At 35.7% G+C, this 25,290-nt stretch overlaps 1 protein-coding gene across 2 annotated transcripts in view; it reads left to right on the top strand.

The window, feature by feature from the left end:
• Window positions 1-25,290, top strand: part of LOC137391959 (3'-5' RNA helicase YTHDC2-like) — a 107,667-nt gene that overhangs the window by 67,706 nt on the left and 14,671 nt on the right. The window contains exons 17-23 of one of the 2 annotated variants that reach the window (XM_068078535.1): window positions 3,718-3,881; window positions 4,207-4,312; window positions 11,270-11,389; window positions 15,064-15,229; window positions 20,593-20,794; window positions 22,381-22,557; window positions 23,403-23,564. In XM_068078535.1, the coding sequence (XP_067934636.1) occupies window positions 3,718-3,881; window positions 4,207-4,312; window positions 11,270-11,389; window positions 15,064-15,229; window positions 20,593-20,794; window positions 22,381-22,557; window positions 23,403-23,564 (1,097 nt within the window). Of the gene's footprint in view, window positions 1-3,717; window positions 3,882-4,206; window positions 4,313-11,269; window positions 11,390-15,063; window positions 15,230-20,592; window positions 20,795-22,380; window positions 22,562-23,402; window positions 23,565-25,290 lie in introns of both variants that reach the window. The other variant, XM_068078534.1, reaches the window with a different exon arrangement.

The following is a 25,290-nucleotide window of genomic DNA, read 5'->3' as shown; positions in this document are numbered from 1 at the left end:
CAGTGAGTAGGTAAAATCCAGAGGTGAGATAACTCGCGTTGGGCGCATAGCAACGTTATTAATACGTTAGTTAACTCACATACGGGTGCGAATGAGTTAAACGAAAGGAAAGAAATATCTGCATGTGTTGAGCCAATAGAAAATATGTTCACAACCCATCCTAAGCGTAGTTTCGCTCTGCAAACTCTGATTTTTATAGTAGTTTTTTCTTCGCAGTGACCAGTTGTGCCAGACGCATCGCAGCTGCAGAGGTTTTACAAATTATAGGTTCATGGACTTGTGATGATTATCTAGGGAATAATAGTACTAGTGAAAGTGACTATTTTATTTTAGCAGTAATAATAACAATGTCATAAGCTATAACAATAGTGATAATTCGTCTGACTCAGAGCAGCTCAACTCATTACTAGCAGGTGTAGTGGTGGAAAGGGCTGAAAACATGTTCGAGCTCATTCTGCAATGCAGTTGTAATCTTGTTATGGGATCAGATGATGTGAAACTTTATGCGGATCTAATTGATATCAAAACCTTTTTTACAGGCGTTTTAGTCCAACAGTTAGTACCTTGTAGTCCAACAGTTAGTACCTTGTAGTCCAACAGTTAGTACCTTGTAGTCCAACAGTTAGTACCTTGTAGTCCAACAGTTAGTACCTTGTAGTCCAACAGTTTGGACAACTTATATGCACCATCGTCAAATATTAAGTTTTACTGATTATTTAATTATAACCTGGTAAAATACTTGGGTAATGATAAAGTTAACTGTGGTTGGTAGATTTTTCTAGAAACGAGTTAAAGCTTCATGGGATGTCACTTCAAGATATTAGTGAAATTTATTTGGTCATTGTGGTTTCATTGCTATAGGCAGTTGTAATTACTATCTGGGTAGGTATTTTGAGAAGTAGGCCTACATGCATAAGTTAAAATTCTTACAAAAACCAGTTTTACATAGTTAAAAATTCTTTCAATTACTTTAGACTCAATTTTTCAAAGGTTGAATGAAGTGTAGTTTACTTTAAGCATATAGGCTACACTATGTAGGTCATGCAGCTCCAGAAATAAGGTTTAGTTTAAGCATACAGGCTACACTATTTAGATCATGCAGCTCCAGAAATAAGGTTTAGTTTAAGCATACAGGCTACACTATGTAGGTCATGCAGCTCCAGAAATAAGGTTTAGTTTAAGCATACAGGCTACACTATGTAGGTCATGCAGCTCCAGAAAAATAAGGCAACTTTATATTATAGAACATTATCGTAAGTTCTCGTTTGTTTGTAATCTTTTAAATATTGTCTCAAAATGTGACTCATTCACTTTGCACGCTGAGGAGATTGCATTGAATTGTAGATATTATTGTCAGTGATTAGCTGTGTTGGGAGTACCTTGATCCATAAAGTTGCTGACCTGTTAAAGGGCAAACACACTCGGCGATGTTTAGTGCGATATCGTATTGCGTGGTGCTAATTTGCGCTGGATTCCGTTGGGCGAGTTGATGTTGAACGATAACGCTAGACTTGCTCAATCAGAACTCTATCGCGTTCTAGGTGCATTTCAATTGGTTGTTTTTTCCCAGAATGCAAATATCTGGCTACTAATTTTTCGTGTCAATATTTACCAACATCCAGCAACAACATTTTGCTATTTTTTTACAACTAAAACATCAAAATTAACATTGAATTGTTCATATATTTACTATTTACTAAGAGCACACCCAGTCCTGGGCGACACGAATCACAAGAATTACAAAAATACCCAGTTGAAAACCAACATTTGGGAATCAATCGCCGCGCAGGTTGGCAATCTTGAGAATGGTAAATATTAATTTATTACATTGAAAACTACTATAAAGTTAGTATATATAAAAATCGTTAAATATTATTGTTAAAAATATAAGAATCAGTTTTTTCCTGTCTTCTTGTAAAGTGTAATTTGTGAAAGTGAGATAGACTTTCACAAATTATGACATAAACAACTTCACACTAGCAACAGTTGTTCATGTCGTTGTCTAGAAGGCGGTGCTATATTTACTTGAATTTATTAACAACTCCCAAGAAACTGGTGATAAGGAATATTATTGGCTGTTAGCAAGCGTGCCCATGCTATTCCTCCACTGGTGAATCGCCCAAGTGTGTTTGGGCACACGCCAGCCATATCTCCACACTCTTCATTGACGCCTAGTGTGTTTGCGCCTTAGGCATCTGTGGAAAAAAATTATCATTTGTGGTAAACCAAGATATTTTATTCATAAACTATAATCTGTCTAACAAGTTAAAATCATTTATAGACTGGCAGCAACTAGTAAACCCAAGATATACATTGCTGTCTCTCATACTGACACACTGATAACACTATACTCAATACATAGAGATGATTCATAGAGTGTATTCCTTTATACCGTGTTTCCTTGACAATCATCTATAAACAACTTTCTCAGAGTAAAGTCAGCGGTCAGCAATGTTTAGCATATTTGAGCATATTGGTGCCTCTCAAAACTAGCCTTAGTTATATGCTTAGTCAGGAGATAATAAAGAGGGTGTCACAAATACTCCCCTGCAAATTCTCTGTCATTGTTGACTCCGCAACCTCTAGCTGTGTATCATATTAGACCTGGTCATCAGCCATAAGGTTGCAGACTGATTGGTCAAAGTAATAAACCAAATACAGTACAAGGATCATTTAATGGATATGATAGTAACTAGTTTGTAACTGAATACAGGTTTGAATATTGTTACTTTGTCATAAAGTTACCCTGTTTTTGCTGAAGCACTTCCTCGCAACAGCACTACCTTTTAATTTTGATTTGTTATGATTGCCCTAATACTCATTAGTCCAAATCCAATCAGTCTAATAGACAACTAGTCCAAATCCAATCAGTCTAATAGACAACTAGTCCAAAGACATTCAGTCTACAACCGATCCGTCCAATATACCATTTGATCTAATGGTGGTTGGTCTAAAATTGATGTAAAGACAAGGATAAAAACACCGAAAACGTAAATCAGAGACTTGTATTTAGTCTACACAAGTTAAATTAACGGAAATTCTGTAGAAGTACATGTAATTCAGGTGATTGTTGTGTAAAAAACTTTAAAAATACTCAATGGAGATAAAAGTTTAACAAGATAAACAATATTATAATTACACTGCTAGCGCACAATTTTAGATTATATGCCTTATTATTATTAGTATACTCATCAAAATCTCTAAATATAGTGATTGACCTTCTTGCTAAAACATTCGAGATTCTGTTTTCACATTCAATATCTTTTTTTTAGCTTAAAAATAATTAATTCGTTTAAAAGTTCCAATATGCGCAGAGCCTACTATCATCTCCATGTAAATAGATAGTCATCGGCAACAAGCTTCTCTTTTTCTCCTTCTGATAGCTCAGTTTCACACACAGGAGACTCCATTTTGGCACAAACTATTCCTAAGGGTAATTAGTTGAATCGTATATTTGGACGAGTTTGTTTTAGACCAATTATGTCGTTAAACCGATTGTGCCATTAGACAAATCATACCATTAGACAAGTCGATTTTAGATTAATTAACTTTGGACCAACTGGAATCGGCCCAATCATCGTTAGACCAATTGTCCAAACCCTGCAATTTCATACATGTGCGACAAAGGTGTTCCATATACTATCCTATAGTTTTCTACCCTACACAAACTTTTCATAAAGTTCGGAGTTTGAGGTTACCGTTATTTCTTTTTTGTAGATATTGTCAACAAATATAGCTGAGACGTCGATTACTGTAGATGATATCGTTTATGTCATCGACTGTGGAAAGGTCAAGGAAAAATCGTTTGATGCTTTCTCCAACATTTCTACACTCAGATGTAACTGGATTAGTCGAGCGAGTTCCACGCAGAGGGCGGGCAGGTATAACTTACCAATAGCTTCATATCGATTCACTTGACCTATCGACCTGCTGAGCTAGGGTTTGCCCACTAATATCTATGTGTCTGGTATCATTCGAGAATATTTTTAAAAACTGACTGATTCGGTACCATTACTTTGACAGTTTTAAGAATGCTTTCAGGATTATTTTGGATAAGACTACTTCCAAGGTTTATTAAATACTTAATGGCTGTTTGTGATTTTTTTGTTTGCAAAATCTGCCAGACTAAAATTTTTTTAATAACAAAATTTTTAGTAACAAATTTTATTGTATTCATTTTTCTCATAAATTTTTGTACTTTTATAGGGCTGGTCGATGCAGGCCTGGCATTGCCTACCATTTGTTCAGTTCCTCGAGATACAAGAGCTTAGCACCGTTCCAAGTGGCTGAGATAATTCGTTCTCCACTTCAGGTATTTGTACCGCAATATACGTATGTAGAACATTTACTCCAGGTATATATATATAAAAAATTGTTTCCTCACCCCGGATACCCCGTATGGGTGGTAAATTCTGCTCTAACTCGGGTCTCCTACCAGAGACCTGGGATTTCGAGCACTCGCCTCAAGATCTTAGCTGTACACAATAGCGCACTTTTCTGCAACTCACCTGAGTTGATTGTTGTTGGTATTTGGGCAAGCCACATTTTATGCGCCGGGGTTATTGCGCCCAGTGCCCCAATGACTACTGGGATTACAGTTGTTCTTACATTCCAGCATTTTTCAATTTCTTCTCCAAGAGGGAGATATTTCTCTACCTTTTTTTTTTTTTGCTGGGTATATTGTAGTCATTGGGTACTGCAGGTCCGTGTTATCAGTCCGAGTCCATTTCATCCGTTTTGAACCAGTAGCCCATTTTTCACTGCCTTGTCCTGGTTCAGCTACAGGCAGCGCGGACCTTGTTTGACCGGGCGACATCAGAGCCAGCATGGCTTTGGTTATTGCACTCATCATAGAGGTTGTAGACATTATACAAGCAAGGGTCTTGTCCAAGGACCACCAGAAAAGTGCAGTTGTTGGGGTTTGAACCGAGGACCTAATGATCACGGTCCCGATACCTTACCAACTGCACTATCTGTCCTGTATATCTATATATATATATATATATATATATAATATATAATATATATGTATATATAATATATATAATATAATATATATGTATATATATGTATAATATATGTATAATATATACATAATACATATATAATATATGTATAATATATATATATATAAACCATGTATAATATATATATAATATATATATATATATATATATATATATATATATTCCAATGTAGTGTGTTAAAGCTGCCAAATAGTGCTCAATGAGTGATCAGAGCTTAAATATAAAATTTATTCATGTAAAACCTTAGATAAAAAACAACTTCATTACTATTAGTTTCATGTCTGTTACGCAGCAATCATCAGATAAAATTGTTTTGGTCCAACTGAGTTATATATGTAAGAGAGGTGTAATTACTATAACGACTGATAGCTATGTAATTGCATTTCGTAGTGTGTATTTAGTAGAATGTCGGCATGTAGATTGTCTGCGTAACAGACATGAAACTAATAGTAGTGAAGTTGTTTTTTATCTAAGGTTTTACATGAATAAATTTTATATATATATAGATATAGCATATGTAGTTTACACTGTAAAGTAAAGTGCTCAATAATCCAGTCAATTAGAGCTGTGTATGAAGTTTATTAAAAACTACAGGTTAAAATCATTACTACTAATAGTTTCACGCAATCGCGTTGCAATCTTCAGGTAGAATGAAGTATGAAGAATGAATCTTCATTCTACCTGAAGATTGCAACGCGGTTGCGTGAAACTATTAGTAGTAATGATTTTAATCTGTAGTTTTTAATAAACTTCATACTATAGGCCTATGTATTATTATAGTATATTATTATATACTATATATATATCTACAACTTAAATTCCAGGTAATGTAAATAATGTATGTGAAATTTTTGTTTCGTACTACGTAAAAAATTCCATATAATGTAAACTGTCAAGTCGGGCGAGTTTTCAAATTCTATTTGACCATCAATTTATCTTGCAGCACTTGCAACAAAAAAAAACGACGTATGGGTAACGTTAGATTAATTATATATACAACTTTCGCAACCATCTAGTTCATCGTGATAGATTGTCAGATGTGTCGACAAAACCGAGAGGAGGATAGCTGCGCAAATACATATTGCGAATACAAATGTTCAAATGTCGGTCCACCAATTCGAATGTCACGAGTTGGGGTATCGTCGAAAGTTCTCTTTTATCCTAACCTAGATCCAGATACAGACCCCTAGATACAGATACACGACGAGGAGTAGTACCACTTTTTGTGAATTATTTTGGTTTGCTTTGCTTTTTTGTAGGCGTATAAAATATTTTTTATTAGTTTTACTATGCAGAGGAGACTTTGCTGTTTAGAAAAATTAACGAATCCTTATAAATGAGCGTCGAAGATGTGTGCTCTCCATCAACTTATTACAGGCAAACTCGGATAACTTCACGGGACCGACCGAAAGTGTTCGAGTTATCAGAGCGTTCGAGTTATCAGAGCACTGTCACAAGTACATATATTTATTAGTAGATATATGTACATATACAAACTATAATATAAATCAAAAAGCATAGATGGCTTGTTGCAAATTAAAAGGCTTCTAGTGTAAAGTTTAAAAAGTTTTATCAGAATGTATAGAGATTTTTCTATCACTTGAGATTTGTTTGTTGTTTTAGGTGATGTGACTGCCAGGACGTTTTCAGATTAAAATTGGCAAAACTTGATCGCTGTTGAAATGCTCAAAAGAAAAGACATCATTTTCTTTTGAGCGTTTTAACCAAGATCAATTTTGCCGATTTTTCCTTAAGTTTATCCGAAGGATACCTCGCTTTTCCTTGCTTTCGAAGGGCCATCGCTAAGCGGATGTTTGGTGAAATTTGATTTTTTGCAAACCTTTAGAAAAGCTGTTAACGAAAATATTTTGCCGATAATATTAATAACGACGTCTGAGAAGAACTAAAAGTTTGTTTATCTCTATGGCTTGGAATAAAGTGGTACTCTAAAGCGATAACAACCATCTCGGTAGCCGTTGGGCAAAAAACTGTTCGAGTTAACGAAGTTGAAGTCGAGTATCTAAAGCAATTTATTATTGTGTGGGAACGAACCAAACAATACCGTTCGAGTTAACCATGTGTTCGAGGTATCCTAGTTATCCATGTTTGACTGTATTATTGCTTTATATTATTGCTGTATTATTGTATTCGAGCTATCCGTGGGCGAGTTATTCGAGTTTGACTGTATAAAATTACTTCAATAATCATGATCTATGAAATCAGTGAGATTGATCATAAAAAGGAGAAAAGTCGTCGATCCAAACTAATATTGCTGCAGTTACAGTACAGCTCACAAACTAAAAAGGGTTACCAAGTCAAGTTTCTCGTTTTGTATGGCCAAAGGAACGAGTTTAAAAAAATCTTGGAACAGATTAGGCAATTTACGTTTATTTTAATGTTCTCATAACGTATAATCTCTATAACGTAAACATTCCTGGAATGGATTATTTACGTTGTAGGAGCGAGCGCCTACTGTATCTGGAGTACATGGAGTATATATGTAATATAATAAAAAGTATTAATAAAATCTATGTATATATACATAGATTTGATATATATATATGCATATATATATATATAATTTAGTCAGGCTTGACTTTATTCGCTAACGGAGACATTATTTATTAGCCAGCTAGTCATGGCAATTTTATTTCTACAGAATTATTTTTCACACAAAATTGTTGTCAGCGCGTGTATATTTTAGTATTGTATATAAAATTGTCTAAATACCTACAGAGTTGTACCACATCATTTCTGTGTGGACTCATACCAGCGATTATATTGTAGACTATCAGTCTATGTCCTCAAACATTAGATGGTGTTTGCTTTGGAAGCTAGGCTAAAGCAAAGACTGCTGGTTCAAACTGCCCTCAGTTGTCTATCCGCAGGTCATCTATAAGTCAGCCATTTTATTTGGATGATTTTTCATCGGCCATTCTTTGAAATAATTCTTTATGGTGTATTTAAATAGGATTAGCCCTTATCTGCAGGATGTGCACATAGTTTAATGTTGATAGTATGTCTCCGATTATTAATGGCAGTATAGAAATACTACTAGCAGTATGCCAGAAACTACTGGTTACTTCTGAGTAGAGCTTCGCGATATGGCGATCTAATTGTTTGGTGACGACTTAATTTGCTACCAATTAAAGAGATATCGGCAATCGTATAAATGATATAATCGTGTAAAGGTGATTTATCTCACACCTGTCGATTTTCAAAGTGAGCGATACTGAAACTAAAACGCATGGGCCTTTTAGCCATATATAATAAACTCATTCCATGGCCTTCCATGCACATACGAATTTGTGAAATAAATGTTTCGAATGTCTATAAAACAAAACAGTTTCTTTTCAAGTTAAAACATACTAACAAGTATTAACAAAATTTATAATTATTATTAAAATTAATAATTTTTTACATGATAATAATATCGGAATATATTGTGAATCGTTTATTTGCCATATCAAATCGTCTGGCGATTTTTGGGAAATTATGAAGCTCTACTTCTGCGAGCATATTTACATAAACATATTGTTATACTTTTGAGATGAGAAGTGAGGAATTATGTCTTCAGTAGCTGTCGTCTATTATTCTTTCAAGCCCAAGAGAAGCCATAACCAGTTGAACTGTTTATCAAAGTGTCGAAACAGCATAAATATTCGGATTATGGACGGTGAGCCCTGCTAATGGCCATTACTCTTTGCCTTGTTCAGATCATGATGTCTTCTATTGATGCAATCTAATTCCGCTATCTGTGTCCTGGTTCTTAAAGGTTGACTTGCAATAAAATTCACATTACAATTATTTGATATGAAAAGATTCACCGTGTCTTACTCTGTTGTGTTGTAGGTGCAAAATATGTGGAAATGGGATTACAAGCCCTTAAAAGCTCAAAAACGAACGGCTAATCGCAGCCACACGAGACCGCCGTAGTTTGGATTCTCTTTCCAAAACGGCTCAAATGGGCTGTTACAGGATGGTTTCTGTTCACACTTTCAAGCAACCTTATTCGTCGAAATACTTTCACAAATATACTTCACGCATTCAATAAAACTGTGTCTATTGTTCTTACGCGTCTGTTTTATCGTCATTGTAATGCTGTCACTTTTAGCAGTGATATCTTATAACTTACTGTAAAAATTCGTTTAATTTTTTAGCCTTAGCTTGAAGGAGTACATATCATTGTCTGATAATCATGACGAGCCTGTTGGTCATTTATGATAATCGAAAAGTGCTGCAGAAATTATTTGCGAAGTATTGGGTCACATGATCAGATTACTGCTTGCCGATTAGTAGATGCTCGCTACTTTACAGTTTTGTTTCGGTTTGGTCTAATTGGTTTAATACCTCCAGTGTGTTTCGTGGTTCATTCTTTGCAAGTCTGATGCTAGTACTGGCCTTATTTCTCCGATGTTCTTGTATAAAGGTTCAGTTGAACCAGCAGCTGGTTGACAAGGTCTGTGCTGTAACTGGTCACAGTTACAACACAGACCTTGTTGTGACATCTATTGCTGTCTTTTTATGCTTTGGAGACATTCATCCTACGGGTGGTATTCTTGCAAAGGAATAATTGCTGGTGGTTTGTCTAGCAAGACATCTTTTGTAATCAAATTTTAGAAATTCTGGTCAACTGTTGCCAAAAATCTTATTAAAGAACAATATGTGCTTGGATTTGTACCTCATCTCGTTTATTTCCATCGGTTTCTGGTGTTCACACATTTATAATAGTCAACTGATTATTAGCGTTCAGTTTTATGACTTTGATTCGAAATTAAATAAATGTTAAATTAATTTTTAATTGTAGTAAACTGATATCAGTGGTGACAGTAGAAATTTTAGCATGCGCTCTGGAATACAAACTAGATATGGTTTACTCCAGTTGAAATCTTCAAATATGATTTTGGTCATTGAGAAAGAATTGTTGAGAGTATAAGCTCTCATGTATAACCTGTGCACATTTCCACGGATATTGGTGAAAGAAAATTTTGGAAGAGCAGAAGTTGGTCGTTATTGCTACAAGGTCACAAACTGTTAGTGAATATCTGGTGTTTGAATCTAAAGCTACTTTGAAATCATCAGGTCTCGAAGTGTAGATTCAATTTTGAGTCATTGCGGGTAAGTCAATGAAAAGTCTATTTCTAAAAATTGTTAACTAATACTGCTGGTCAGCTCGTGCATTCCATTCCTTGGTTGTCTAGAGGTGATGTCATTGTTTGATGACTTCCTTTAAATCACTCCAGTTGTCATTGCTCATCATAGATCGACCTCTAAGTGAACCCTACCACTGCCAAATTATTGTAATTGTTGAAGTTATGATCGCTGTAATGCCAAATAACCATCATCTCTATATTATCATTACTAGTGCCCTGGCAGTCTGCTGTTATACAAAAGATTGTCAGGTGTAATAACTATGCCTACAATTATTCTGAAATACAGATGGGAGCATACCATGCTTCAAAGTTGAATATCACGAGTTTGAATTCTGTACAATGCAATCTTTTTTTGCAACCTTTGACCGTGGCCTTTTTTCAACCTTCAACCTTTTACCGATGCCACGGACAGACGGGCGTCCGTCTGTCCAGGGTATCGGTTAAAGGTTGAAGGCGGCTGACAGACGGGCGTCCGTCTGTCCAGACAGACGCCATGGACATCGTAATTCGGAGGTGCACTGTACTGAGGTTATAACAGAATGGTCTTATATAAATGTATAAATACATTGCATATAAATATATATATATGTCAGTGTAGTACCAACATCAATCCCTTGCTACCAGCTGTTATCACTGCAGTAGTGTTGCAACATCATATGAGAAAAATTCATGATTTATGTCATAATTCATTGGAATTTTCACCGAAAGAATCTGTATAAATGTTTGTATTCTGAGCACATAGTTGGTGGTAGTCTTGTGGAGCAGCAGGACACAAAGAGTAATGTTAAAAATGTACTTTTATGCTTTGGCAAGATATTTCTGCAGCATAGTATTTGGTTTTATTATACCGTTTACCTGTTTTTATTAAAACTTTTTTAGGTGTTTACAAATGACCATCAACAAAATATTCAACATGTCTGTATAATATTCAACATCTTTGTATAATATTCAACACCTCCATATATTATTCAACATCTCTGTATAACTTTGATTCTGTCGTGTGTTCAGATTGGCTATCATATCTCCTCTATGCACCTTTTATCCAAATGCATATCTTCTACTCTGTACATTCCGTTTGTTTCCTTACAGGAGTTGTGCCTTCACACAAAGTTACTGGCTCCATGCGGAGTAGGCATAGCGGACTTCCTGTCTCAAGCTCCGGAGCCTCCCTCCTTTCTTATCACCAGGAATGCTGTACAGCTTCTCAAGGTATGGTCGGTATGGGAGAAATCAATCATTACAATTATGTTTGCTGTAGGAGTCAGATACCGTAAAACCTCTAATTGAACGCCACCTCTATTTGACCGTCTCTTTAGAGGAAGAATTGAAAAATAGCGCATTATGGCGTTCAATTAGAGGTTTTACGGTAGGTGCTATAAAGCTTTATATATAAGACTAGAAGTAAACATGGCGATGATCAGAGTTTCCTTAATTTCCAATCAGGTAGCCTGCAGGTGGGTGTTCAAGAGGCTGATTATCAGAAACCAGACAGAGTTCTGATATCAAATATGTGTATGAAGTTTCAATGAATTTCGTCAAAAATGTGGAAGTGCATAGAATTTACACAGACGAAAAGCTAGTTCACACTATATCGCCATATCTCGGCGTTGATGCCACAATACTCCGGTGATCGTCGATGATAACAATGTTCACACTATCTTAAACCTATTTGCGTTTGCATCAGCAAATACTCCGAGACGTAGTGTTTTCATTTTTCACCACCTCTTTGTCTTAGCATGCTTGAATCAAATACTAGTCCCGCAGCAACCATCATTAACAGAAATAAATAAATCACGCTATCGGCAACCGTTATATACTATTGCCAAAATGGTTTACGTTGTACAGGCTGTCGTTGATGCTTGGCCAAAATATCGAAAAACTTTGACAGCTGCAAACTTTCCCGACATATCCGCGTCGCTTCATCAATGCTATCGGCCCCCGGTTCACATAATCAAGGATGAATGCCTAAAGGAGAACGCGGACCAATCAGGCGATATAGTGTGAACCAGCCTTTACAGACATGCACGATGACAAAGTGTGATTTATCAATATATATACATTGATGACTTTACAGTTACTAATAAAAAGTGTCATTGCATTGGTAGAATTCCTTCATGCAAAACTAATCTAAACTAATGCTAATCGATATCCTAAACGTGTGGCCTTGTTTAAAATGTCGTGATCTTTGTTAACAGTTTATCATAACATAAAACATAACGGCTAACTTCGGTAAAGCCATATAAGTGTAAGAAAAGGAAAGTAAGTTCACAAAAGGAAGTAACTTCCAAAATGTGGCTGAGGCTATGTAACATTCATGCTCTAGGTAAGATAAGGCTATAGCTAGGACTCTAACTAATATGTGTTTATGGGGAGAGCAGTAGTGTGCTAGGTACTCTAATATACATGTACATGCATGAAATGCCATATCATTGCCAGCGTCTTTTTTAACTGTTAATTTTGGTCCTCTTCGAAATAAGACTTAGGATTCCTTTTGATGGATTTTTGCAATTTTAAACTCTAAAATGCGCAGATGTCTGAGTTATTATTCGCCAGTCAAGACTATTCGTTGGACATTACCAGATTAACAACTGACATTGTTTGCGCTAAATCTCAAATATATCATTCCTCTGACCTGTTTTATAATCCCACTGGATTACTCTTGTTATTAGTGTCTTGTGTAACCTCTATTGAAATCATCACAGAAGGTTATGATAAAATGCTACTTCAACTGGCAACCTGGTTTTATAAACAGCAAGCGGAGTGTTCACGACAAAACGCTTCAAGTAACGCTCTTGTAGCATGTCTTTTATAATTAGTTTACATGCTTTACAGCTTGCGTATATTCACAATGGTTTTTTTCCCACAGCTATCCATGCAAGGGAACAACCAGTAACTCATATTCTTTAACCTAGATATAGAACCTAATTAGTTTTATTTTTATGCAAAATGTGTTATTCTTTCCTCTTCTCGAGTTCTTTAGAATGCATTGAGGTGATTTGTCTTTGGCATTTTTTAAAGTCATGGAAAATGCATTATTATGTGGAATATTGGTAGCGTTTTAGGGGTGGATAAGTCTATGGTTTGCTCGTGTTCATAGAGGTATGCTGTGGGCTCAATCAGTTAGAAGCGAACTTGATGATACACATTCTGCTGTGTTCATGGTTTAAAGTGATTTAGAGCTTGGCAGCGAGAGATCGGTCAGCTTGGTATGGCAAAGATTTGTTCATGTGATGTGCCAACAATCACATGAAAATTTTATTTACAAATTTGAATAGATATACTGTTAAAGGGTAACCAATTATCGATGATGTAACGTTTATAGTCAAGAATGTGTTTTAGAGCTCGGTTTATATTGCAAGGAAAAAACTTGATAAAAATATAAATCCTTACAATATTTCCAGCACCATGTCACTGTTGTCCTCAGGTTGGTGTGAGTCTCCTGGCGACCCATAGTGTCACACTTATAGACATGAAGTACAGCTATAATATACTGGCCATTCCCGTTACTCGATGCACCTCTGTTGAATAACTATAGCCTACTAGTACCCTGGCAGTCCGGTGTGCTGTGAGAGATCATCATGTGTGCCGATAAAGCACAGAGAATAAGTGTGTGCACAAATATTCTAAAACATGGAAGTTGAAGGTGCAAGTTGGTGCAGGTGGGAGTGTGCGGAGTGGTGAAGCCCATTGTCACGAGTTTGAATCCCATATGGTGCAATCTTTTTTCTGACCTTCAACCGAAGCTTCGGACAGATGAACGAATGGGTCCAACTCTTATTATAGAAAAGATTGGCGAATCAATCTGCGACATACCTGGCTCATTTTCAGGTCAAAAGACAAAGTTACATCATGGAAATGTAATAAATAGTAACTAAATGGTTAATATTACAGTAATAGCGTGTTCTATAACTACTGGGTGAGTTGGATTAGGGGATATCTTGTTTTACCTCATCGGCATGACTAAAAGAGAATTTTGGTGTCTCGGAAATCGTAGGAGCAAGAGGCATACAAATGTCATAACGACTAGTACGGCTGCCTGCTAATGCGTTTGACCTAGTATCAGATGAAGGTGTATTCAATCTCAAGAAAACATAATTCCTTTCAAGTCATTAGCATGAAATGATAGCTTGACGTATATTTCCTGGCCATTCAGTGTAAGATATAATTCAGACCAGGGAGAGGATGTCTTGTAATTAAGCATTTGTTAGATGGATTACTACTGCTCTAATGAACCTTTCTGGCTAAAAACTTTCACGGTTTATCTCTGTTTGCTAATCACTCGTGAAAAAGAGGAAGGAATTACAAGTGCTAGTTTTATGGTCGGCTTGCTATTGCTACGGAGCAGTATTTATTTTTTGATATCCGGGATTGTCTTATCATGTCACTAGTCACCTTAGAATAATATTTGTACTATAAGTCACCCTTGACTTGATTAGACTAGCCAAAGGCAGCAAGATATCAAGTAAGTCAACAAATACCCTGATTTTCTGTAAAATTCATTTTAGAACATATTAAAAATTTCATAGCTTATTATAGTAGTTCTGCATCCACTAAACATAGGGAAGGTTACAGAGTGTAAGAAATCTTAGAATGAACAAAATTTGGCTTATGCATTTTTATACCTCTAACATGAAAGAAATTATTTTGAAAAATTGGAATGTCAAGAAATGAAAATTATGTCCAGCTGATTACAAGTTTTGGTAACAATTGTACAAACTATAAAAAAATGTCTTGTACTTTGTTTGATTTTTCACCACTATTATTATACTTATTTTCATTTCTTTTGCTTTTGTCTGTCTAAAAATGCATTTTTATTGACTAATCACTAATTTTATAATATATTTATGCTGCCTAAACATTGTTTTTTATTATGATTCCTGCAGCAAATGGATGCGTTAGACAGTTTTGAAGACCTCACCGAGCTTGGGCACCACCTAGTCGACATGCCCATTGAGCCCCGCCTTGGCAAGATGATTGTCTACTCCGTCATACTGAAATGCTTGGATCCCATCCTAACCATAGCCTGTACGCTGGCTTATAAGGAACCCTGTAAGTTCTCATCATTATATTATCATCATCAATGGGTGACCAAACCAACATTTTTAGCAAAACATATTTTGACTGATGCAGCCAAAGTTAGTAATGCATGTATGTACAACTTTTTATTTACGCTAGTACACCAGTAGTACACTGGTAGTACACTGGTAGTACACTGGTAGTACACTGGTAGTACATTGGTAGTACACTGGTAGTACACTGGTAGTCTGGTGTGTCACAGGTGATCGTCATGTGTAATAAGTATGCGAACAATTAATCTTAGTCTAATCTTAGTCTTAATCTTATTGTCTATTTCAGCATGTGTCTATAACAGTTTATTTAAACATGCTAACTGGAAAGCATACATCAACAACAATATAACAATATATTAACTATGAAATCAAATGAGTAACATATATATTAACCAGACTGGTACAGTTTGAAGATGGTAACAATTCATGAGAAGTTGTAGGTTATCTTTTAATAGAGTATTTGTTATAAGACAGAGGATTAATACAGGTAAAAAGCTTGTTTCCCTTGAGTTGTGCACAATTAGGTTTCCATAGAGTTGTGCACAATTAGTATATAGAGTTATGAAGGTTATGTATGTGTAGATTATTTTCTCAAGCTGAGGAAAATACCTCTGGTTGGTATCAGATAACATTTAAGGGATGAAGTTGATTTACCCTGTTCAGTGAAATTTATACCTGCCTCGATGTTTCACATCTTTGCTCCTTACCACCTGTACAGTCCATAGCCTGCCCCTCACATATAATTTGAACTGCCTTGAAGGGGTTCTGCTCAGAGTCTTGGCGTAATAAAAGTTGTGACAATAAGCTTAGAGCAAGTCAATATAAGTTGGTGGTGTTGACAGATAAACATGTTGATAGATAATGTGGTATGATAAACAAACAATTTATTTAAACTTGAAAGGTGTTTAGTATCACACACAAGGAATTAAAGTGATTCGAAGAAAGGAAAGCTGGAAAAGAGTGAAAGTGAAGAGAATGAATGTGATAATTGGACATGAAGTTAAAAATGATAGAAATATGTTACAATAATTTGTAAAGCTTTTGCTTTTTCAATTAAACTAGCCTGTGTTTCTATCACTGCCTCTACTGTCCTGTACCAACATCGCTACATTCCAACTGCCTGTCTGTAATAAAACTAGCCTGTGTTTGTATCACTGCCTCTACTGTCCTGTACCAACATCGCTACATTCCAACTGCCTGTCTGTAATAAAACTAGCCTGTGTTTCTATCACTGCCTCTACTGTCCTGTACCAACATCGCTACATTCCAACTGCCTGTCTGTAATAAAACTAGCCTGTGTTTCTATCACTGCCTCTACTGTCCTGTACCAACATCGCTACATTCCAACTGCCTGTCTGTAATAAAACTAGCCTGTGTTTCTATCACTGCCTCTACTGTCCTGTACCAACATCGCTACATTCCAACTGCTTGTCTGTAATTAAACTAGCCTGTGTTTCTATCACTGTCTCTACTGTCCTGTACCAACATCGCTACATTCCAACTGCCTGTCTGTAATAAACTAGCCTGTGTTTCTATCACTGCCTCTACTGTCCTGTACCAACATCGCTACATTCCAACTGCTTGTCTGTAATTAAACTAGCCTGTGTTTCTATCACTGTCTCTACTGTCCTGTACCAACATCGCTACATTCCAACTGCCTGTCTGTAATAAAACTAGCCTGTGTTTCTATCACTGTCTCTACTGTCCTGTACCAACATCGCTACATTCCAACTGCCTGTCTGTAATAAAACTTGCCTGTGTTTCTATCACTGTCTCTACTGTCCTGTACCAACATCGCTACATTCCAACTGCCTGTCTGTAATAAAACTAGCCTGTGTTTCTATCACTGTCTCTACTGTCCTGTACCAACATCGCTACATTCCAACTGCTTGTCTGTAATTAAACTAGCCTGTGTTTCTATCACTGTCTCTGCTGTCCTGTACCAACATCGCTACATTCCAACTGCCTGTCTGTAATAAAACTAGCCTGTGTTTCTATCACTGCCTCTACTGTCCTGTACCAACAACGCTACAATCCAACTGCCTGTCTGTAATAAAAAAGTGAGGCAATAATAAAAACATATTTTTATTGTTTGTTTATTTATCTACAGTGTATTTAGTTTTTCTGCATAATTATATATCACGCATTTGTTTTAATGCTATACGTAAATACTTAAGGTATTTATCATAATAATCATGGAATAAAATAAACAAAGTAGAGTTAATTCTTATAAAAAATGTCTGCTCCAATTTACAACCGTCTCTACATACAAAGAAAATGTGAGAACAGATTAACTTCTCAAGTTGAAGTTTAACCGTTTTATACGACTCTAGTTGCTGAGCTACCTTCTAATCAAGGACTTCTTGTTTATAGCCTCAGGAATAATTGTGGCTGCTTGTTCTTTATAATCCCACCCTGACCTAGGATTAAACCAGGGCCTAGTATTCCTATCATTCTTGTCTTATCCTACAAACAAATTTAACTAGGTGTTGTAAACTAGAAGTCAATCAAAGGCTCTCCTGCAATGTTTTCACTAAGAATGCTGCTCTTGGAGATGCTATAGATGAGTTAGTAACAAAGTCCAGCAGTTTCCAGATGGTAGAAAGGAACTTTGCAAATACTACTATTTCTATGTGCAAATATTTTAAATTTTAAAATATCATTGTAAGATATTTTGCCTTTGGTTTGCTTGTTATTCTTGAAGAATGTGTACAATATTTCGTCAAGTTGTAAAATTTTTAGTAGAATATCAAGAAACCACAATTAACTTTCTTATATTAAACACCGCATCATCAGATGACAAGCCCAACGCCACGACTAGCTATGCTATTGCGTATTATGGGCTTCATCACTTTTCCAGCTTTTTTTTTTGCTTAGCTAATTTTGTTGATGAAAATAATTCACAAATCAAGTCTGAATTTTTTATAAACAATTGATTTTTCTATGCTAAATGGGTCACGGTCACAGAAACCATTGGTAAGTCGCAAATCACGAAGTTGAGTTATTCGACTTTAAAGTTGCACTAACTGAATTTATAATTTTGGTAAAGATTTTTGTAACACGTGCGTCTGGACCAATCAAAGAGTGATCTTTCTGAATCTGAAGTCAGTTTAGATAATAAATGTCTTAAAACCTCGGGAAAAAACCCTTAAAACTGTTGCTATGCTAAACAAGAAGTACTGAAAAATGGCGTCCGAAAAACGTAATCGTTTCTTTTTTGCCGATTTGAAAGATAATTCTGACATTATGAACACTTATAATAATGAGTACTTTGGTATTCCAACTGATGCCAAAAGCAGTGTAAGTAAAGGGAATGACCATGATATATTCCTAACCATTCTTATAAGATTTTTACAATATTTAATTATAAAAATAATTATTCGATTTTATGAGATTTTATTATAAGAAAAATTATTCGAATTTGCAAGATCAAAGTATAGAATGACCGATGATGTGCAATATGTTACTGTTATTATTTTTTAAACATTTTGTTGATCATACTACGGTTGTGCTCAATATCGCGGCGCTGCCAAGCCGCTTTTATTATCTGCAAAATTAGGTAATACATTTTCTTATAGATATACAGCCATTTCTATGACAACCAGCCAAAATCTGTTTAGATTTTTAAATTCAGCATAATGTTTTTGATATAAAGACAGAAATCTAGATAAATATCATAACTTCTTAATATTGGTTGCTATGATATTTTGAAATGTAAACAAAACTTTGCATCGGTTTTCGTTTTTCAGACGTTAACACCAGTTTTCTCGGAACTATGTTTTCGCACTGATGGTAAACATGCATTCAGTTTATTGACCATAAAATCTGCTGTAATTAAGCTAGAATCAAAATTTTTTTGCAAAATAACTGAGAATTTTCACCTTCTGTTAATGCAGATAACTCTAAATCTTATAATCCCGACTTAACCATGGTTTCTATGATCATGACACAAATCACTTTGAGAGTCAGTTAAGCAAAGCAGTACCATATCTCTTGTTGACATAACTCTTTACTATAAGAAGAGAAGTGTGTGTCCGTCCTCTGTCTAAAGTCACGCTAATAGCATTAGGAAAGAATTGCTGCACTTTTTGGTACTAGCACTGATAAAATAGGAATTATATGTGCTTTGTTACCATAAAGTAGTAAAATAGAATATCATTGGCTAATTTTGTCCTGTAATAATTGCAGCAGGTAAGGCAGAAGTTTTAGGCAGAAGTTATAGTAAATCTAGTTTTTCAGTTTTAATTTTGTTGAAAAAAAGAAACATAAATTTATAAAAGGCTTTGCATTTATGAGCACACAGATATATGTCTATAAAAGACAAATGAAGAGAAAACTCAAATGGTTGCTTTCAAAAGGGGACAACTCCAAAATTATAAATAAATATGAGCAAAATTACTATCATTTTGCAAGTTTTCTATTTTATGTCAGTTTTAAATATTTATTTTGATGTTTACTCAATGATGTTGCTAATTTTATGGTATAGTTTTGCTGACATACCATACATACCAGGTAGTACATGTCATAGACATCATAGGCATCCTGCATATATGACACAAGTAAGTTCTGATGTCTAGTAATAGAATTTTTTGTTTGCAAAACATACAAAGTCATGACCTTCAAATCTTGTATTCACTAAAAGACTGTCATCAACATGTAGGCTTGAATCATTAAGAGTGTTATTATCCTAAAGGGAGCTGATTATTCATGATTATAGATCTTTCCACCTCTGCACATGTTTTGATGACTTAAAACTCATGAATTGTTCATAAATAGCTATAAGACAGCGAGTAAAGCATGGTACCCCTCAGGGAGTCCAAATTTAATAAAAAATATGCAGCTGATCCATTTTAAGAAATATTTCTATGTTTGGCCTTTTTAGAAGTCCACAAATAGACAGAAAATTCATTAAACACCATAGGGCATTCTATAAATAGTCTCACGTTTGTTATTGCATGTGCATGTCATCTTCTGTTATGGTAGAGTCTGATACGGTGCCTTGTCAATAGTGCTATTTTAAATTCACTCATTTTTCTAAAAAGTATAATAGACATTTAAACTTTAATTCATTTGATATTTTATCATAATCAAGAAATCAAAACTATGTAGACATTTGGCTGACTATTTGAAGAATTGCTTGATGAGAAAGTTATGAATTTATTCGTGAATGAACAACAAATAAGTATTCAGTATGCTGCCAGAGAAATAGAAATCTGAATCTTACCATAGGCATCGGTATTTCACTCTGAGGCTAACTGCTACCATAGTTGATGTCATTCCATTCTACAGGCACACATACACTCTACTCTCTCCTTTTCACTCTACTCTTGCATCTTTTTTTAGTTATGCTGCCTTCCAACCCATCACTGAAAAGAACTGCTGCAAAGGTCAAGGAAAAGTTCAGCGCTGACTCTCAGAGTGATCACATGTCATATTTGAGAGTGTTCCAGGCATGGCAGCGTGCGAGATCAGACGGGTATGAGAGGTCATTCTGTCAGAAGAACTTTGTCTCTACAGCAACGATGGAGATGATTCTAGGCATGAGGTGAGACAAGGCTTTTTTCCTTTTGAGCTCTACTGTTTCTTGAAGATTTTCGATGCACGAAGTGATGTTACATGAGAAGAATAGGAGCAAGATCCTAGGTGTAGCCTGTCACACGCTAAGTTGAATTCCTATAGAGGAAGTGTAACACGGGAATTTAGCAGTAATAACTTCATATTTAGATTTATCCCAAAAAACAATTATAGAGTTGCCTTCCTTGGTCTGCACTTGAAATGCTGAAAACTACGGGTAGCGAGTGTATGTATGGTGTATACCCTATGGGCATGAGGATGTGTGTATGAGGTGTTCCCTGGGGTAGGAGATGTGTGTATGAGGTGTTCCCTGGGGTAGGAGATGTGTGTATGGTGTATTCCTTATAGGGTGTTCAGATTATAATCACAGCCCATCATAATCATGGAAGAGTTACAGTACTTTTTTTCTTGACTAAACTAACAAAGTCCAGTAGACCTTACCTAATATTTTTATAAATGCATGTAATCAATGTATGTAGGCTACAGTAAATAGATACTTGCTGGTGTAAAGGCTGCATGTAATTAACGCTAAACTGGTCCCATTGGATTCGTCTGCTATTCATCCTCTCATTAATAATGTTTCTAACCGTATTCTACTGACAGCTGTTTGTAGATAATAACAATATTTTCTTATTTACCGATAAATATTCTTCCGTCATCACATCCTTTAACTTTATCTTGTTAACTTTCATGTGAAGCACAAGCGTCTATTAAGTTGTCTTTTGATAAAAGGTTTTTGAATGCAATCTATTTGAATAGTTACGTACGTGGTAACGTCATACGAGGTCATCACAAAGCACCTACACGCGGTGTCAAATGCTTTCACCTTTGGAGCACTTGGTAGTTGTACTACCAGCAAGGACTGATAATTACTCAGTATTTTACCTCTGCTAGTGTTGAACTACTATTACTGTTATTATTACATGCGTGTTTCTATCTCCATTATTTCGTATCAATTTGCATTCATTTTGGCCCTTTTCTAATTTCAATTTAAAGCTGATGGTCAACTAGGCAGTCATGAAAAAGCTGCATGTGTACATATTGTGCAGTCCTAATATATGAAATTCCATCAACTGCAGCATTAGCGCCCTCGGATTTGTCAGTAAGTTTTCTGAATATTTCGCCAGTGGTCTTCAGTCTTTCAAGCTTGAAAGTCTATCTTAATGATATACAAATGTTAAATCTTTAACATTTGTATATCATAATATGCAGGTGTGGCTCAGCTTGGTTAGCCACGATCTTGATGGTTTCAATTGTATTCATAGCAGAGAATCTAACAACTCGTTCTATGTAGTACTTCGTGTATATTATTTGTTGATTCCTTCAGCTCCTGTTCTGGTTTGGTTTTTGCTTCAGTCTTTTGTTAGAAAAAGCAATTCTATTTATGCGAATTGCTAGATACATACTACTATGGTTATTTATACTGCGTAAACTTACATATATCAGGGTGGCTGCCACTGGCAGCACGTAAGACTAGGTTCCTTGAGTCGGGTCTATTTCCTAGCATTTAGTGTTGAGATTATTGGCTAACCTTCTTGCACTTGTATGTCTTTGTAGATCACTTTTACTTGGGCAGCTAAGAGCATCAGGGTTTGTGAAGGCCCGTGGGAGCGGAGACATCAGGGATCTTAACACGAACTCTGACTCCTGGCCAGTTGTTAAGGCGGCTCTATGCGCCGGTATCTACCCTAACCTGGTTAAGGTTGACAGGAACAAGGCGGAGCTTAAAACATTGCAAGTATCCAATCACTGTCGCCCTCTTTCTCTTTTATCTCATGCCCTCCTATCTCTTTTTCCCAATTATCACTTTCTCTCTCTTTTTTATATCTCTCTCATCTCCCTCTCATATCTCTGTTATCTCTTCATTCTAGTCAATTACGAGTTTCTCATTCACCTCTCTTTAATGCTGCTCAGAAAAGGACAATTGAACTGTAACCACCACCTGACACACGCTTATCATTAAAGCAAATTACATCCAAATTGAATATGATGCAAAATGATTTTATTGAGGCTTTGATTTTTAATTGTTGTGTAATCATACTTCAACCACTTTTAAAAGTTGCAAAAGTTTTCTCCAAATTATTTTTAGTTATTTCATAGTTCCAAATTGCTTCTTCCATTGCTGTGTCTCACCCTTCGCCAACAAATGCCTGTTCAGGAAGCTAATTCCCTTATTCCTGTTATATAGCAGCAAACCTTTGTCCTAAAAGCTTTCTGAAATCTGATGCAAGTTATGGTTATAATGTAACTGCTCATGTTGTAGGTATGATGTCATGAGATTTTATAGTTATGGTTATAATGTAACTGCTCATGTTGTAGGTATGATGTCATGATATTCTAAAGTTATGGTTATAATGTAACTGCTCATGTTGTAGGTATGATGTCATGAGATTCTATAGTTATGGTTATAATGTAACTGCTCATGTTGTAGGTATGATATCATGATATTCTAAAGTTATGGTTATAATGTAACTGCTCATGTTGTAGGTATGATGTCATGATATTCTATAAATGGACTGCAAGTAGTAAACGGAAGCGTAGTGTAAAGGATTGTTTTCATAGAATGAGTTCTCTTGCAGCAAGGAAAGCAAGGTGAGGCTACACCAGACATCCGTACTGAGCCATTCTCTCGGTAAGACATCTGGCAGTAGCAAGAAGGAGGCTATAGATGCACTCTCCACTGATTGGCTGATATATGAGGAACTGTGTCGGTCACAATTCACCTCCTTCACTCCGAGGAGGTAGTACGCTATGTCTATATCTATTCCTATAGAACTATCTTGCATCTTAGCCTGTAAACTTGGCGCTGTGGATTGTTTCCTTTGCCTGGTAACCAGGTTATACTGCTTAAAGAGCTTTAGGGATGCTTGTTGAAATTGTTTTGCTTATTTATTCGTTACAAATTAGCAAGCAGAACAAACTAATAAGCAAGTTAGTTTGGTTGTGTAATTGCTTATTAAGTTTGTTTCCTTGCTTTTTATAATTTGTTCTCTTCATTGTTAGTTGAATTCATTTTTACCTGCATTAAGCATTAGTTCATGGATACTCTGCAAGCAATTACTGAAGTTGATACTATGATAAAGATAACATTTCTGTCTGCTAGATGGTTGGCTGAATGAATTTAATTAGCAATTTTTGATGTAGTCCCTTTATCTAAATTATAAATAAATTTAAATCACAAGAGCTATTACGCCATGCAGTAGACAAAACGGCAAAGAAGGCAGCTCGGTCATAACCTTCAAAGGAGAGAAGGGTGGCAGCGTGTTTGATTTATTATTTCAACTGTTTATTGAAAATTGTTTGTGCAAGGAAAATGAGATGATGGAGAAACAATTCCATTATTTATGCCCTTCCACAGTTTTGAGTTGTTAAGAAAACAGCTACATTTAGTGGAACCATGGTTCTCGAACATAATCCGTTGCAGAAGGTTGTTCGAAAACCTAGTTGTTTGAGATCCAAAACAATTATTCCCATTAGAATTAATGTATGTAAATTTTAATCCGTCCCAAGCCAAGATAACAACTTCGGTAAAGTTTTTTTCAAACACTTTACACCATAAACTGTACTGTGTACACCATAAACTGTACTGTGTACACCATAAACTGTACTGTGTACACCATAAACTGTACTGTGTACACCATAAACTGTACTGTGTACACCATAAACTGTACTGTGTACACCATAAACTGTGCTGTGTACACCATAAACTGTGCTGTAGACTGCATACTATAAATAAAAACGGGTAGATATAAACCGTGTTTATTTTTAATAAAAGATTTTCTATCTTTGATGATGAAAACAAAAGTAAACATTTCGTATGCTTTGCTCTTAAAACGTTGAAAACATTCTAGGTTAAGATACAATACCAAAAATCGCAAAAATTGATAATGAAACAGCAAAGAATGCACATTCAGTTACATCAAAAATCGTGTAAAAAAGAAAATATAAACAGCAATGGTACGTTTACTTCACATATTTGGAAGAGAATCTTCCTGAACAATTTAGGGTAACTGAGGAGCTGTCTCCCTAGCAAATCTCTTCGGTGAGGGATGTCATCCCAGATGGTTCCTTCCTTTTTGTAAGGAATTTATGAATTGTAACTTGCTTTTCCCTTTGTTAATGAATATTTCCGGAGCTGTTCCGGACGTTTATTTCTAATGCGCATGCTCCGGTTTGGTCGAGGACTGAATTTGTGTTCGCGATCCGAGACGAACAAATCTCAATTATTTTGGTCAAAATCTGAATTGGTCGAGAACCGAAGCGTTCGAGAACCGAAGCATTTGAGAACCGAGGTTCCACTGTACAAGAAATCTTGTCAAAGCTTACTCAGCTTGCCAGACATTGAAATAAAAAACTTATACTCCATCTTAAAATTCTGTGTAGAGAGTTTGGATCTGTCGTATGAGTAGTTATTGATAAATGCTCTGGGCATGTCTTATATCCACCGCTATTTTTAGTTGGCACCAA

The sequence above is a fragment of the Watersipora subatra genome, chromosome 3 (assembly GCF_963576615.1).
Source record: "Watersipora subatra chromosome 3, tzWatSuba1.1, whole genome shotgun sequence".
Taxonomy (NCBI): Eukaryota; Metazoa; Bryozoa; class Gymnolaemata; order Cheilostomatida; family Watersiporidae; genus Watersipora; species Watersipora subatra.
This window is presented reverse-complemented; position numbering and strand designations above follow the sequence as displayed.